Source organism: Ochotona curzoniae, unplaced genomic scaffold (assembly GCF_017591425.1).
Source record: "Ochotona curzoniae isolate NIBS_2020 unplaced genomic scaffold, NIBS_Ocur_1.0 contig_1302, whole genome shotgun sequence".
In the NCBI taxonomy this organism is placed as follows: Eukaryota; Metazoa; Chordata; class Mammalia; order Lagomorpha; family Ochotonidae; genus Ochotona; species Ochotona curzoniae.
The window spans coordinates 16,006,963-16,024,670 of NW_024465035.1; the positions used below are offsets into that span (position 1 = coordinate 16,006,963).

Below are 17,708 nucleotides of genomic sequence, written 5' to 3' on the forward strand. Positions count from 1 at the left end.
AGCACCAAGCCATAGTGGTGTAAGTCTCTGCTTACTGGCTTCCTATATAGGTGCTTTTTGAGTCCCGGCTGTTCCACTTTCAATCCAGCTCTCTGCTTATAGCCTGGGAAACCAGCAGAAGATGGCTCAAGAGCTTAGGCCCTTGCACCCATGTGGGAGGCCCTGGGGAAGCTCCTGGCTCTTGGTTCCTGGCTTTGAGTTGATTCAGCTCCAGGTGTTGGAGCCATCTGGGGAGTGAACCAGCCAACGGAAGACCTCTCTGTCTCTCATTCTCCCTGTATTCAGATAAAAATAAAATAAATCTTAAAAATTATTTTTACTCCTTTGAAAAAGATTGAGGTATTCCATCTAAGGGTTAATGTACAAATTCCAAGAGTTCAGTTTGGGGTCTGTCATGGATGATGCGGACCCAAGTACTTGAGCCATTCCCTGTTGCCTCCCAGGGTGATCACTAACAGAGCTGGGATTAGATGCAAAACAGAACTTAGATCCAGGATTTCGAAATGGAAAGTGTCAAGTGGCTTTTTGTGTGTGTGTGTGTGTGTTTAAGAGAGTATATATATTGTAAAAAGATGTACTGATTTGAAAGCCAGTTACCACGGGTGGGGGGGCAAGGAGAGATCTTCCATGTGCCAATTGATTTCCCTAAATGACTGCAGTGGCCAACCCTGGACCAGGTGGGAGCCAGTATCCTGAAACTTGATCCTGGTTTCTCACATGGGTGGCAGGCACCCAGGTGCTTGGCTCTCCTCTACAGCCTTCCCAGGTGGATTAGCAGGGAACTGGGACATCCAGAACTTGAACTAGTACACATACGGGACACCAGTGTTCAGCGACTAAATACATTGCGTCACCATTCAGGCACCGCCCTGCCCTCCAGATGGTCTTTTAGCTTCTGTGCTAAACTAACCCAACTCAAATTTTTAATATTGAATGCTTAAACTATTTAATTGAATGTTTGCACCAACCCTATGAAGTAGTCTGTTAACATTCTCAGTTTATTGGTGAACTTGTCCTAAGTCACATTAGTTGGATAGGGCTAAAATTTGTGCCTGTACCTTGATTATGGTGCCTCATACGGCATCACCATGACGTTGATTTGAACAACAGGAGGACAGTAGCCGGAGTCTTATTGGCCATCATCACTGTTAGTATCTCTCTGTCCTTTGATTTGTTCCTCTAAGCAGAATGAAGGGAGGATTAAGACTTAATTTTAATCTCAGCATGACTGAAAACTGTTTTAGTATAATCTTTGCTATTTCTGAGACTTTCGAGGATCTGGAGGGCGAAAAAATGAGAAAGTATAATGTCATTAATCTACATGTGAAGGCATTTCTAGCAATACCTTTTTTCCTCAAAAGATGTTTTTCTTTTTTGCTAGATCTGATTGCCTTTTTTTTTCTTTGCTAGTTGGTCATTGCAGCTTCAAAGTTTCACTTTTTTGTGCTATTTATTAGATTATCTTCAGACCTCAGGAATAGAATCTTTTACCTAAATTTCCTCTGTCATTTCAGAAGAATATTTTTGCTGTCAAAAGGTCTGTGAGTAAAAGATGAGTTAGTTATCCGAAACAAGCAATTAGGGATTTTATCTACCACATGGTGATGTTTATGCTCAGAAAAAGTTTAATATTTGCTGTTAGCCACCAGACGCTTTTAAAAGTGGCTAAGTATAATTACATTGCACGTTCTAATTAAGAAAAATGATACCTAAGATTTTTGCACTATGGAGAAGTTGCTAGGATATGGAATAATAACTTTTATTTGTTAGTTTGGAAACCATGACAACACAATAAATATTATGTCTCTTAATTTGTCTTTCAGTGTGTTTTTGGCATGAATGTCATGGAAGAACAAATAAAATGAGACACAGTAAACTCTGAGTCTCAGCTACCTGAATTAGTCATTTTCCTTGAACATTTCCCTTTCTGAAGTTCTCTGTCTTAAATGTCTCCCGATTAGAGCAGAGGTCGGTAGGCTCAGGTGATTGCTCTCTCTCTCCTTCCCATGCATTGTGTAGGTTTTGTATCGTGAGTGTGAGTGTGGTCCGGCAGTTTTAGACTACGTTGGCTCAGGTCGGTACATTTCACATACAGGATCATGGGACGAACAGTTTAAAACTAGAGGATTTACTTCTTTTGAAGGCCTTTGAGTATGTTCTCATGTTGTATTTTTTTTGAATACGTTAAATATATGTTAATAAAGTAAGTACTCAGGAGTGTAGCACCCAACATTAACAAATGTCAACATTTTCTCATAACTGTTTCAGATTGTTTCTAAAAACAGTAAGGAAGGAAAGGAGAAAAGACGATGTAAACCATTTTTTTAAGCTATTTTTTTTTTTTTTTTTGCTCACTGTTCCTCCTCCTCTTCTTAGGGAAACTATTGTAATAAATATCAGAATGGGGAGAGAGTATTGCAAGCATGTGAGAGCACTTAACATTCACAGGGTCACTCCCCAGATACCCTCAACAGTTGTGGCTGCGTAAGCCAGTAGCAGGGGTCACACACTTAACCTGAGTGGTGGAAACCCCGGACTTGAGCTTAGGACCGTTGCCTTACAGGGGCTGCATCAGCAGGATGCTGGAACCAGGCGTTGAACTGCAGCACTCGGAGAAAGGGGCCCGGTGTGTTCACTGGCATCTTGACTGTTAGGCTAAATGCCTGTACACTTTCCATGTTCAGAAGTTCTCTCCTTATCTCTATGGATAGTGTTTAATGGGCTTTGTGTATTGCTTTGTGCGTGCTCTCAGGGCATAGAGGGCTGAAATGGCTGGAACCATGTGGAAAAGTGCCACAAGACAGCCCAGTCTGACTGGGAATGGTTAAGGAATGAGAGGAGGTGCTTAAGGAAAGAGGAAGTAGAGGCCAGTTAGGAAAGGATTTATGTGCGGAGGAGTTTGGTCTTGAAAGCTGTGGGGGAGCCATTGAAGGGTAGATCCTTTCTCGGATTTGAACTACAATGAAATTACTTTAGTCACTGGATTGGTTAGTTTTTTATTACTGCAGTGAAGTGTCTTAAGACAGGCTTTCCCCCTGAAGGAGGCGTATCTTGGTTTATGGGTTTGGAGGTCCATAGTCCAAGATGAGCTAAGTCCCACTGGTTTGGCCATCTGCTGAGGCTGGAGGACGGTGGTGGTGGTGTCTGTGCAAGAACAGATCACATAGCGAGCGAGGAAGCAGGGCGAGTGGCTGTGCCCGTCTCTCAGGTGCTTATAACCAACCCTCTCTTGAATTCTAGCTTCCTAGATCATGCTTCCAGTGACCTAGGGACCTCTCACTAGCCTTGTGCCCTAAACACCATAATTGGATTGCATTTCTACACTCTCATTATTTTGATCTTTATTTTCTGTTTTTGGTGGTTAAACAACTCTTCTTTTTTTGCTCTGGAAACTGGCAATTCCATGTTGATTTTATGAATGCATGCTTCTGTTTTTTTTGTTTAGTTTGAAAGGCAGACAAATGGGTTTTCCATTCACTGATTCAGCCCCCAAGTGCTTTTAATAGCAAGGCTGGGCTATGCTGAAGCTGAGATGCTGAGACTCACTCCAGGTCTCCTTCACTGGAAGCGTTGACCTGGGTCCTTGGGCCGTTGCCTGCTGCCTCTCAGGCTGCTCAGGAGCAGGAAGCTGTTCGGAAGGAGAACCAGAGGCTGGCATCCTGGCACAGCAGACTAGTCTCTGCATACATCTCTGCATGTAGTGTGGCATCTCATGAATGCCAGTGTGAGTCCTGGTTGCTCCAGTCCAAGTCCCTGCTCATGGCCTGGGAAGCATCAGTGGGTGGCCCAAGTCTTTGGGTTCCTGTGCCCATGTGAGTCTGAGACCTGGAAGGAGCTCCTGGCTCCTGGCTCCCGGTTTTGGACCTCAGATTCAGGCACAGTGATATGGGATGTGGATGCTGGAGCAGCATCTTGACCACTGTGCCAAATGTCTGCCCTTGACTTCGACTTTGGTCTTTAACTGCTTGAATTTGGGATAAATTCTGTGCAAACCATGCAGTGACCATGTGGAGGATGATTAGTAAAGTCGGAAAATGCTAGAAACTTACTGTCATTGTCCTGATGAAAGGTGATCAGAGTCTGAATTTAGGTAGTGGGATTGTGGGACTGGGGAGTAAAGTTGGGAATTTTTTTTTAAAAAGATGTATTCATTTTTATTGGAAAGGCAGACATACAGAAAGGAGGAGAGACAACGAGGAAGATCTTCTGTCCAATGATTGACTCCCCAAGCAGCCACAACAGCCAGAACTGAGCCAATAAAAAGCCAGGAGCCTGGAGCTTTTTCCGGGTCTCCCACATTGGTGTGGAATCCCAAGGCTTTGGGCCGTCCTCAACTGCTTTCCCAGGCCACAAGCAGGGAGCTGGGTGGGAAGTAGGGCGGCTGGGAATAGAACCAGCACCATGTGGGATCCTGGCGCATTCAAGGGAGAACTTCAGCCACTAGGCTATCGGGATGGGCCCAAAAGTTTGGAATCTTAACAGGAATTAAAAAGTAGAGACTTTGTGACTGAATATTGAGAAAGGATGAAAAAGATCCTAAGATCATTCTTAATTTTAAATTTTCAGTAATGGGACAGTTGAAGAATTTTATGAAAATGAAAAGGAAGGTTAAGGGAAAGGTTAAATTAAATTGGGTCTATGTTGAGTTTGAGCTCTTTGTGGAACAGCTCTGGTATTCAACATCCAGTTGGATCAGAATTGGAGTGAAATGTATGCCGTGGATATGACGATTTGCAAGTGGCACATGTCATCCAAGAGAAAACAGAATGAAAAGAACAAGTGAGAACCAAGGAAGCTTTGGTTAATATTAAAATCTAAGAAACCAGAAGAGACAATAATTTACTGATGACATATTCTGAGGATGAAAGATCAGAGTAAGAGGACAACCAAGGGACGCTACTGGTCATACAGAACACCAAGAGATGATGGCTTTAAGACAGAGTGGGTGGTTAGTGGTGACTGATGTCTGGCAAGGACAGCTGTGGTAAGAACAGAACAATTCTTTGGGTTTTGTAGTTCAAGGTCATTAGTGACATGTGCACGAAGAGTTTCAGTGGAGTGGTGTGGGCAGAAGCCAGATTGCATTCACTTGAAGAGTGAGGAGTAAAATGTAAAACTTGAGTGTAAAGAGATGACAAGGTAGAATTGAATCAGGATGGATGTTTAAGGGGAAAAAAAAATACTGTATTTGGTAAGGGAGAGAGAAAGCCTAAGTGAGAGAGCTCTGGTTCAGGGCTAGAGCCTGGAGTTAGAATCACATTCCAGCTCTCCCGCCTGGGAGGCAGGAAGCCAGTTCCTAGAGCCATCGCTGCTGCCATCTTGATTCTGCCTCCTGGAGATGCTGCTTGGAATCAGACACGGGCACCTAGTCGTGTGACATGGGTGTCTTAATCCACTAAGCTAAAAACCTAGTTTGAGGGAGATATTGAAGTAAGGCCCATGGTGAGGATGGAGACAGTGTGTGTGTGTGAGAGAGTATAAGTGCGTGCTGGGGGAAGAATTTGACTTTCAACAATGGAAAGAGGAACAGTTCTTCAGTGTGACTACAGGGAACTAATGAAAGAAGGGTACTCGGACTGAGCATCTGTGCAAACAGGTGGCTTTGGAATGAGTGCAGTGAGTCCTTCCAGTCAGCCTTTCTGTCATGAAAAACCTGTGTCAAAGGGGAAATACTGAATGATAACAGAGCAGGAGCAGTGAAAAAAGTACTGAACGGATAAGGTTTTACAGAAAAATTTTGCATTGATATTGAAGACCATCTACTTTCTATTTCTTGAAATTTCTCTCCTTCCCGTGTGATTAAACAAAATAGGCTACCCCCTTGATACAGTGGTGAGTTGCACCTATTTGGTTTGTAGAATCCTGTCAGGTTCTTTAAATACATATTCTGGGGGAAAAAATGTGCTCTTATTTGTGGCTCATTAGTACTTGATGGAGCTAACCCAGCTTATACTTTGGGGGTGTGTTTATGGGTTTGTGTGTGCATATGTGAATATAACTTATTTTACTCTTGGTTTTATCTTAGGACAGTGCGATTTTTAAATTTTTATTATTTTTTTTAGATTTATTTTATTCCTTTGAAAGACAGAAACAAGGAAGTCAAGAGACCTCTTCTGTCGTCTGGTCCAGCAATGGCCAGAGCTGGGCTCATCTGAAGGCAGGAGCCAGCAGGCTTTTCCGAATCTGCTCTGTGGGTGCAGGAGCACAAACACTAGGGCATCTTCCCCTGCTTTCCAAGGTGCGGTACCGGAGAGCTGAATCCGGAGCAGAGGAGCTAGGACTTGAAATGGTGCCCGTATGAAATGCTGGCATTGCAGAAGGTGGCTTTACTTCACTTTGGCAGCCCCAAGTGAATTTTTTTTTATGGATTGTATACCAGGGAAGTAGTGAGCACTGTACAGCTGTTGGGTAAGTCCCTTGTATTCATAGGCCCAGTGAACAGATGGAAGGTTTCTAATAGGATTTATTGGTCTCTGATTTGGAACACTACTAGGAAACCAGAGTGTACCTCTTTCAATCTGTTTTCCTATGTTTCCTTAACAGATTTAAAAGTCAGAAAGCTCTAAGAATGTTATTAAATGTTGGGTGCCGTAAACTACATCTTGGGTAATCCTGTCTCACTTTGAGATTATCTTTTTATCTTGCTTGTTCTGGAAATTTGAAGTACTCCAGATGAGAGTGTCAGAGGGCTGTTGGAGGAGGGAGGAGTCTGTCGAAATGAGATACAAGGATGGATTCAGAGGATGACTTGGTGAGAAGTAGATGATCCTGAGAGCTTTGCGGCAGACGAGGATTCCATGTCTGGAGGCTGGAACATAGGGAAGAGAAGTCTGTTCTCCCGGGAAAGATGAGCTTAATTGAACTCACTGTCCTTTTGGTACACACAGTTCAGGATGTTACACACGGGAGCTGTGATTTCGGTAGAGAAGTCCGAGTTTGAGATACTGAATTTGAATCCTTCTCGTTGGCTGACATAAACAGTTGACATAAACCGATGAATGGAAAGACTGTGTAGGCAAAAGGAGAAGCTTGTTGACATTTGGAGTAAAGGAACAGCCAGAGAAATTAGAGAACTGGAATGACAATTCACAGAAAAGAGACAGTCTATATGAAGTTGAAGATCCGAGGATAATTCCTTTAGGATAATTCCTGATTTTGGAGATGACTTACTTCATTAGTATAATGTTTTAAGGTATATCCATGTGATAGCATTCATGGGAATTTCCTTTGCAAGGCTGAGGAATAGCATCATGTTGTATGTATATTCTACGCTTAGTTTATTCATTCATTGGTGGTTTCCTCATTTTGGCTATCTCATCTCTGCTTTCAGTTCTTTTGTGTTTATGTAAGATAATGTGAGTGTTTGTCAAGTAATAATTTTATGTTTTTAACTTTATTTGGAATTTAGTTACATATTTCTGGTCCTTTAGTCTTGTGGTGCATATATTTTGTGTATGTGTGCTGTGCAATAAAAGAATTTTATCAAGTAATTGCGTTCTACATAAAAGGCAATGTTACTGTCTAGAAGTATACTTATTTTAACCATAAGTCTGTTAGAAAATGTTGCAGGCTAAGTGTAGAGCACATATGTTGCCTACTGGGTTAGAATCAGCATCAGTTTGGTGCTATTCCTGCTCTCAATAGTGATTCAGGAATCTGGAGAGTTTTAAGTTGTATTCACTGATTTCAGAAGGGTCTGGATTAGTGGCTGTCCTTTTGGCATGTCTCACGTTTAGCCTGCCTAGGATCCCAGCATCAGGCCGCCAACCCACCACTCCCAAGCCAGTGCAGTAGCACGCCAGGAGTACGGTCTTTCCAGAAATCCTGCTTCCTTCCCTTGGCCTGCCGCTTCCAGAACATTGAGGTTGTATGCCTTGGGTGCAGCCTGCCAGGAGTCAGGCCTCTGGCCTGCAGCTCCCTGACTTTCGAATATTTATTCTAAGGTTTGTCCATTGCTGTTTTAGACAGAGTTTCTGCAGACTTCAGAACTTTGAATAGAAGTCGCCCTTGAGTGTAGGCCAAAGTGCCCAAAGTACTGGTCGGGGTTTTTAGGATGAACTGTGTGTGACATGCCAAGATCCAGTGGCAACTTCGAAAGAGGGTCAAGAAAAGAGGTCGGTAAAACATGTCTGCCTTAAAGTGCCACGGTGTTAATATGGAGAAAGCAGACTGTACCACCGTTTGCCTTTTGAAGCAGTGTATGAGGGCTTCCACTGGTTCAGTGGAGCAGACAGGCTTACCTATCCTTTGCTCCTAGTCCTACATGCTTTGGCTGTGGCCTTGGGCCTCCTCCAGGGACCCTGTCCTCTGCAGTGCTCTGACCCCAGGTCCCTCCCTGTGGGGCCAGACAGTCATCCCAGGCAGGCTTGTGCCAGCCACAGGGGTTAAGTTGCTGGTTGGGGCACCCTCTGAGTGCTTGATTCCAGTCTCAACTCTTACACGTTTGAGCCAGCACCCTGGGAGGCAGCAGGCCATACTTGGGTCCTCGACACCCGCACGAGAAACCCAGGTTGAGTTCTGACCTCCTGGCTCTGGCCTGGTGCAACCCTTGCTGTTGCTGTTACCTGGGAGTGAACTTGTGGAAGGACGACCTCTCTCTATGTTACTGCAAAATAAAATGAAAATAAGCAGAAAATTGAAAAGCAGAAATGCATTTCGAAAGACTTGATTTGCAGTCATACAACTGTGGAATATGAACTGTAGGGAAGAATTTAGAGATGGATGGATTTGGAGGCACTTGCCATGGTCCAGGAGAAAGGCGAAGAATCCCTGTTGCCTGATCCCATTCATGAGACTGTGCACTGGTTATCAGGGCTTGGGGGAAGAGGGAATGGCAGTGACTAATAAGGGTGAGATTTATTTGGGTCTGATGAAAATGCTCTGCATTGATATGGTAGTGATGGTTGCAGATCTTTGCCAATAATTGAAAAGTGTGGACTTGTGGAGCTGTTTACTTCTAGGTGGTGAATTTGATGACATGTGAACTGCATCTCAATTTCTTTTTTCCAAGATTTATTTTTACTAGGAAGGCAGATACAGAGAGAAGAAGAAAAGGAAGAAAGATCTGGTTCATGAAAGGCGAGGACTTTAACTGCTAGATTATCATGCCAGACCTCTCAATTTTTTTTAAAGATTATTTTTATTGGAAAGGCAGATTTACAGAGAGGAGAGACAAAAAGATCTTCCATCTGCTGACTTACTCCCGAAGTATACGCAGTGACCGGAACTGAGCCGAATTGAAGCCAGGCGCCAGAAGTTTCTTCTGGATCTCCCGCGTGGGTGCAGGGTCCCAAGGACTTGGACTATCCTCTACTGCTTTCCCAGGCCACAAGCAGGGAGCTGCATGGGAAGTGGAGCAGCCAGGACATGAACCAGCACCCATATGGGATTCTGGCATGTACAAGGCTAGGATGTAGCCCCTAACATTGTGCCAACCCCCTGACTATCTAAGAAGAGAGAGGGGAAGAAAGAAGAAGGGAGATGGATTCATTTAGATCCTGAAGCAGACAAGGTCAGCACAGGGAGTACTGACTGGGTGTTGTGAGACTTGACGGATCAGAGACTGCGCATTGGCAGTGTCCAAAGTGAAACTGGACTGCTGGCTCTTGAGTTTCTTTGCTGTGTATCTGAATTTCCCGGGAAAGAAATGCTGAAACAGTCCTGGCTTGAAGAGACATTCACGAGCTGTGTGAGGTCAGTGTAAGCAGTTAAAAACAATGGCTCAGACTTAAAGAATCTGGGACTAGAGAAAGAAATGGGGTATAGAATTTTACCAAAGGTATCAGTCACTTACTAGTGGATGACAGTTTACCACAATGATCCGTTGTGAAAAGAATTTGCTCCTCATCCTCAAATCTGATGTAGAGGTACTTTGCCCTTGTTTGATAAAGCTGAGTTTTACTTTTTATCTTCCAGGCAGAGGCCAGGCTTGCAGCAAAACGGGCTGCCAGGGCCGAGGCAAGAGATATTCGAATGAGAGAATTGGAGCGACAACAGAAAGAGGTAATCAAGTAGTAGAACCTTGTTCCTGTGCTTGTCCTAAAACAAATCAACTCATGACTAGTTTACTCCTGACGTAAATCTGGTTCCCTTTGCGGCACGGAGTATAGTGTGATTGTAACAGCAATTTAACCAGTCGTTCTATTTCCACAAATTTATTTTAGTTGAGATTTATTTTAAGTAGCAACAGAAAGGTATGTGGCTCATAGATGCGCTGTTAAAATGTTTCATTGTGTTCCAAGTGCTTTGGTAGCAGGGAGAAGAGGTTTTCAGGGACCACAGACCACAGGATGGCTCTGTTCAGTCCTGGAGTTTGGCTGAATTAGACACTTGAGCAGCGAAACCCTGTCACGTTGTTCAACCTTAAAGCTTTGCAGTATATTTAATAATGGAGGAAAAGAGACAGAAAAATAAACCTGTTTTAAACTATAAATTTCTTCTAAAGTAACCAATTTTGTATTGAATGCCAGTACCTACCTAAAGGATTAAAAACTACCAGGAAGAAATGATTACTGTATATGCTTTGTTTTGTTGATGGCAGAATTATGGTTTTATTTTCTTCTTACGCTTTTTCATAGTTTATAAACTTTAATACGCTTTTAACATCAGTGAGAAAACAAAACAAAAAGAAGGCGTTTAGAAATTAGGCAGATTGAGATGAAATGAACACTGTTTTACCTTTTCCTTCCAATACTGACTTGGTCCTGAAAATTTGCATATGGATAATTTTCATGTTTAATTAGTACAAAGAGAAAGTATTAAATATCTTCTTTTGATGTAGGTAAAGAAATATGTGTTTTCTATATTGTCAGAGTCTCCCCCAAATTGTTACATTGCTAATTTTTAAAAACCTCATACAGTTTCAAATAGTGAATATGATTCTTAGTTTGAAATGAAAATGTTGGCATATATGGTTTTTATTTATACTCCTGAAACTATGTGAAATATTCTAAAAAACTTACTAAATATATTTATTATGTATTTTTATATTAAACATATTGATTAAGTATAAATTCTGTTTGTGGTCGTGTACAGAACCACATACTTCACTTTTGAACCTGTTTCGTGACTTCCTGCATTTTGAATATGTGACTTGTAGTCGATTATCAGTGTTTTTTTAGGGAAAATGTGTATGATTCATTAAGGCCTTTTGATGACTGTGGTGTATTGGTAGTTGTTTGTTAATGAAACTTCTGCATTTCTAGCACTCTTACCAGTCCTTTGATCGGAAATGGGGACAGATTCACAAGTGGCTGGTAGGCCAGGATTGCCCGTCTTGCATGTTGTGATCTGTTGCTAAAGTAATGCAATCTTGAAGTAAAACATTGACTAATAGTTTGCAAAGTAGGAGTGTTTGGCCTGTGTCAGCTTGAAAAGGTCACGGAGTGGTCTTGCCTGTCTCATCTACAAATCCGTACTTGGAATTCATTTTCTGTCGTGGCCAGTAGCTTCACCTGTGTCTGAGTGCACTAATCGCTAGATTGAATAAATGAATGTGTCTTTTGTCCTTTTTAGTTTTTAAAATTTATCTTATTTTTATTGGAAAGTCAGATATACAGAGAGGAGAGACAGAGAGGAAGATCTGTCCCTTGGTTCACTCCCCAGGTGGCTGCGAAGACCAGAGCTGAGCCAATCCGAAGCCAGGAACCAGGAGCTTCTTCTGGGTCTCCCACATGGATGCAGGTCCCAAGGCTTTGGACTGTCTTCTGATGCTTTCCCAGGCCACAAGCAGGGAGCTTGCGGGAAGCAGAGCAGCTGGGATATGAACCAGCACCCATAGGGGATCCTGGTGTGTACAAGGCAAGGACTTTAGCCACTGATATTGTGCCAGGCCCATGTCTTTTATAGACTTTTTTTTCTGTCTCAAATTCCTTTTTTTTTTAAGAAGAAAAAAAAAAATGAGGTCTTCATAGTGTTCCTTGGGAGATGAACCAAATCCTTTTGTCTCTAAGAATTACTCTTTCAGCTCTCCCAGCTTTCTATCTTTTCCTCTACTGCCACTGTCAAATTGATTAGCTACAAAAGCAAATTGCAAGCCTATAAAACATTGCTTATTGAATCATTCCCAAATTGGAACTTTTTTTTTTCAAGATTGATAAGTTCACAAGTTTATTGCAGGAGTTCATACGTTGGCATGACTAAGGTTGAGAGGTAGGTTATGAACCTTAAAATATTATGCACATTTTGTGAATTTTTACGGGTGCGTCATCAGATTCGCAAAGATGGTTATGATTTTTAACGATTGAGAACCACTCTCAAATGGTTGCCGAACAAGCAGATCCTCTCTGTGGCAACATTTTAAGGGATAATCAGAATTAAAAGTCTTAGGACTGTGATGACCTCCAAACTTGAAACTTTCTCATTTCTCGTTATGAGATCATTTCAGAAAAGAGAAAAATGTGATTACTTAGAAGTAATTGACTTCCATGTGCATTTGTTATCTTGAATTGGATCTGCCTTTTTCTAGCAGCTAAAGGTAGCCTAATTAAGTTTATTTTCTGTGACTTCTGCTTCTGAGTTAATATTGATTATACGTATTTTTGCATGAGTAAAATGAAATCCTTAAAAGATTTACACGGAAGTATTAGCTGAATTTGTTCTTTCAGTATCAAGGTAATTCTAAAATTAAATTGCCTAAGGTTTTAAATTTTGTTTATTTGAGAGGGAGAGGAAGGAACATAGAGAGGGCTTTTATTTGTTGAGTCGGTCCCCAAATGCTTGCAAGGGGTGGGGCTGGGTCGTTCTGAAGATGGGACACAGGAATTCATTCCAGGTCTCTGTGAGTGCCTGAGCTGTTTCTGGCTAACTCGCAGCTTGTTCCTTAGCAGGAGGCTAGAATTGTGTTGGGGCTGGTGCTTGAACTTAAGCCCTCTGAGATGGCATCCCAGTGGCAGCTCAGCCATTAGGCCAGGTACCTGCCCCTGCCCAGGGTTCCAATAGGGAGAGAGAAGGGCAGACATGCATGTACATTCACTGTCTAATATTTGATGTCTGAGTTTACAGACTGCATATAAACAACCCTCCCCACCCCCCTTTTTTGAGATCTATGTGATGCATTTGTGATTTAGGCTTGCTGGAAGCAGTTAGAGGCTTACCGTGCAGGTAGTGACTGTTCTAGATAAATGGGAACTGAAGCTCTCTCTCTTTTTTTTTCCTTCTTCAGAGAAGGAAGATTATCCAAATGAAACTCAGGTTACTTTGCCACTCTGATTTCCCTCTTGACTTGGTGGGAGTGTGGCCATTGTGGGATGGTCATCTCTATGGTTGCTGGTCGAGTGAGGCGGAAGACCTGAATGCTGGCCCCACTTGCGTGACATCATGGCTTCTGACTTACTCCCTTTGTGATTTAGACTTGTTTACTGTAAGATGAAGGAAAGGGTTAGTCTAGATGATTTCTAAGCTCTTTGAAAAATACATGTATTTTAAAGATTTACTTACTTATTTGAAAGGCAAGGTTAGAGAAGGAGAGAAAGCTCTGCCCCGCGGTTTGTTTCCCAAGTGGCCACAGTGGTCCTTCCCACTGGCCCATGGGATGGCAGGGGGGCCAGGGAGCTCAGGGTCATGCTGGATTAGCATGCAGTCTTGTGTCATTGGCTCATTTTGGAAAAGATAATGTTCATTGGCTGTAGGTCCAGTTGGGCAGTTGTGTGTAGATTTTTCATCAGTACAAATCAATATTTTGGTCTTTGAAATTCTGAGGATTGAAGAGTTCCTCTGGTTTCGGGTGAATCGGCCCGAGAGGTGAACCATTTCATCTCCCCTGACCCAGTCTGTGTGCTTCGCCGTCAGTGGTTGTGGAAAAGTTTGGAATTGCGTTTAATGTAGTCGGCCGTGGGGGCTGTGGTGAGTTATTTTCATGTGTGTTTAAGGCATGACTCTTGCACAATTTCACCCCTCCATGAGGTATTTATGTACTTTCTTCCAAGTTTATAGCTAGATTTTCTTGTTAAGAACACATTATCAAGGTCTGTGTCACTTACTTGTTCTTTTCCAGCTAGATTGGTGACTGAGAAAGAATTTCTTTACAGTGATCACAAAATGATAAGCCAGCATTTTTAAGGCAATATGCTGTCTCCTCAAATACATCTGTGATAAACATTTCTTCCTGTCTTACATAAATTAATGTTCAGATTTTTTTTTTAAGGATTTATTTATTTATTTGAAAGTCAGATATAGAGAGAAGAGGAGAGACAGAGAGGAAGATCTTCCATCTGATGATTCACTCCCCAAGTGAGCGCAATGGCCGATGCTATGCCGATCTGAAGCCAGGATCCAGGAACTTCTTCTGGGCGCCCCACAAGAGTGCAGGGTCCCAAAGCTTTGGGCCATCTTCGACTGCTTTCCCAGGCCAGAAGCAGAGAGCTGGATGGGAAGTGGAGCTGCTGGGATTAGAACCGGCGCCCATATGGGATCCCGGCGCGTTCAAGGCGAGGAGTTTAACTGCTAGGCCACGCCGCCGGGCCCTGTTCAGAATTTTTTTTTTAAAAAAAGTCACTTTAATGCTAAACTCAAATTTTGTATATTTTTATCTAGATGTGTTAAAGCTTTTTGGCCACAGAAATGGTCAGACATACATACACCTGATAAAATCAAAACGTTGCCAAGATTATTTTTCCTTTCTTCCCTGTGCATGCAGCTCCCCAGAACTTGGTTTTTGAAAGCTCTGATGAGGCTGATGAGTTACGATAAGCAGCCTGGAGGTGGGTAACTCCCCGTGTGCTCTCTCCTTTCTCAGGAAGATGCGGAAAGGGCCAGGTTTTCCCACCGGTCCAGTCATCATCGGCCGTCTCTGGTTTGTAGTAACTTGTAAAATGCTCCTCACACTTTTCCTCATTAACTTCATATGGTCATTCATGAGCCCTTACTGTGTTTGTTTTTATTTTTATCAGAAAGTTGAGGATGCATTGTCCCTTCGAAGCCTCGGCAGTCACAGGGTTGGTATTTAAAGTTGTTTATACCGTAGTTGCTTTCTTTAGCATCAACAATCACCTAAAGAATCGGACAATGTTCATTATCCCTTTGCCTTGAAAATAAAAAGAGAAAGTGGAAAATTAAGGCAAAGTTCTTCAATTGAAAATTGAAACTTTTGCTCAAATTATTGCTCGAAACAAGTTCTGAAATCGTGAATATTTTAATCTGTTGACACGTATGACTATTCTCTTTTGATAGAAGGCTATCTGATTTTGGATAAGTGTCCCAAAATTATACAGCTGATTATATAGATTTCCAGGTCATCCTCCTTAAATATTTTAATGACAGCTTGTTCAATGAGGAATAGTTTTGGGGCTTGGGTGACTAATTACAATTACATGGAACCCTTGATCTGTGGACTTGAAAGCTGCTCTGCTTGCTCTGCTTTGCCATTTTGCTTAACGCCTCACATAATCCCCCTAGCTGTTTGGCATGAAGTGTGATCGGTGAAGGTGGATGAGAAGCCGTTCACTGACGTCAGGCTGGCGTCTGCTCCCCGAGTGCAGAGGACTGCGCTGTCATCTGCAGGACCCTGCTTCTCATTTGCACAGTGGTCCGTCTCGGTTTATCATCAGTAAAAACAATCTTCACCGGTGAGGCCTTATGTGTTAAGACCTCTCTTTTCACATTATTACAATAGATAAGAGGATACATTGTAATAAAGTGAACATTGTTCTGACATCCTAGACTAGTTATTGACACATTTAAAAAGTCTTTCACACTCATTACATTTTATTATGATGAATGTGTTTTGAATCAGTATATTTTTTTTTAAAAAAAGATTTCTATTTTTTTTTTTTATTGGAAAGTGAAATATACAGAGAGGAGGAGAGACAGAGGAAGATTTTCCATCCAGTGATTCACTCCACAAGTGACCTCAGCGGCTGGAGCTGAGCCAATCCGTAGCCAGGAGACCAGAGCCTCTTCCGGGTCTCCCACGCAGGAGCAGGGTCCCAACGCTTTGGGCCGTCCTCCACTGATTTCCCAGGCCACAAGCAGGGAGCTGGATGGGAAGCCGGGCCGCTGGGAATAGAATCGGTGCCCATGTGGGATCCCAGTGAATGCAAGGCGAGGACTTTGGCCAGTAGGCTACCGCTCTGGGCCTGAATCCGTATAATTTTATTTACAATATTCTTAGGTTTTTCAGAATACTAGTGAATTTTTAAATAAATCCAACTTAATCAGGGTAAAAATGATTTTGTAGAGCAGATACTTTAATCTGTCGTGTTTCTCAGAGATACATTTTTTTTTCTTTTCAAATAGTTTGAAAAGACTGTCAGATAACTGGTCAACAAGAGCTTCAAAGTAATGTCCAAGGATTCTTTCATGTGTAGGTTTTTTCCTTGCTTTTGTGAGGTTCAGTATGGGAATTTTCGCATAGTTGTTATCAAGCTGGGTGTTTATACGTTGGCACATAACCTTAGGAAAACTTGACTATATTGGTTTCAGTTAAAGTTAAAACCAAACAAGTGTGACTTATTTTAGGATCTTTAAAACAAATGTGCAAACAAGAAATCTGTAGTTCGGTTGATCTGGATTGTTTATTTGGAGCAGCTCTAGGACACTGGATACTGCCGTAGGTTTCCTTTTTATGATAGCACTAGTTAGGTGTAGTGATTAGTACACATAGTGTGAAACAGCAAGGGTTTTTTTTCTGTTTATGTATTTAGTTCTTGCATATACATCCATTTTTAAAGAATGCTTACAGTTTCTCTTTGTCTTTTTCGCACACTGTTTAATTCCATCGAGGAGTCCCTTGAGGGCTCTAACTGGGACTTCCTGGACATCGTAGTGTGTACTGAGAAGCGTGAGTGCTGTCAGCACGCTGCTGTCACTCTGGTTTTGGTTGTTGTGGGCTTTGAACAGTTCATGTGTTCTGATAGTTCCTGATGCTCGGTGCACACTGCTTTCATAACTGATCTGCTGCACTTGGTTTTGATTCTGTTTCCATGTAAGAAGAAATTCTCTGTTTAATTAAAAAAAATAATAGCATTTAATAGGAAATTCAGAGATGTTTTAGCTGGAGCTATTTGTAATTTCTTCTTCCTAAAGTGAATCAAGTTTTTGGAAAATTTCTATTTTTGAAATTTGTTTTTTTTTTTGAGCAGTAGAGAAAGAGAATGAGATCAAGAAAAAGCTCTCCCTTGCACTGGTTCCCTTGCCAAACAGCTGCTGGCCAAAGCCAGAGCCCCAGGTCCTGTCCAGGTGCTCCCCTGCAGTGATAGGATGCCAGCCTCTAGTCCTGCCTCCAAGGAGCTGATGAGCAGAAAGCTTGCACACACAAGTAGAGCCTGGAATTGAACCCTGGCACTTAAGTGTGGGCTGTGGGTGTCTCAGCTGGCATCTTAACTGCTAGACCAAATATTTGCCACCCCCACTTTTTTAGGGTAAGATTTATTTTTACTTGAAAGGCATAATTACATAAAGAGAGAAAGTGCACAGTTCTACCCTCTAGTCCACTCTCCACATGACCGCAATGGCTGGCACTGGGCTGCTCCCTGCAAAGCCCGGAGAACAAGGTTCTTCCAGGTCCATATGGGATGCTGGAACCACAGGTGTATGTGTAACCTGCTATATCTTGGCCCCAGCCTTATGCCCCCACTTGTTTTTAGGCAGTGTGAATGCCAGTTTTCATTTGAAAGGGTTCTCTTGACTTGCCTAACTGTTTTAGCAATTGGTATGTTTAATTTGTAGATTTCCCGACTAGGTAGACTCAGCAACTTTAAAGCCAGATGAAC

General features: G+C 42.3%; 1 protein-coding gene across 3 annotated transcripts in view; it reads left to right on the forward strand.

Moving 5' to 3' along the window:
• The window catches only part of LRRFIP2 (LRR binding FLII interacting protein 2), a 107,320-nt gene that overhangs the window by 30,896 nt on the left and 58,716 nt on the right, over positions 1-17,708 (forward strand). For 2 of the 3 annotated variants that reach the window (XM_040964353.1, XM_040964360.1), the window contains exon 3: positions 9,916-10,002. In XM_040964353.1, the coding sequence (XP_040820287.1) occupies positions 9,916-10,002 (87 nt within the window). Of the gene's footprint in view, positions 1-9,915; positions 10,003-11,204; positions 11,256-14,734; positions 14,792-14,888; positions 14,934-17,708 lie in introns of all 3 variants that reach the window. The other variant, XM_040964345.1, reaches the window with a different exon arrangement.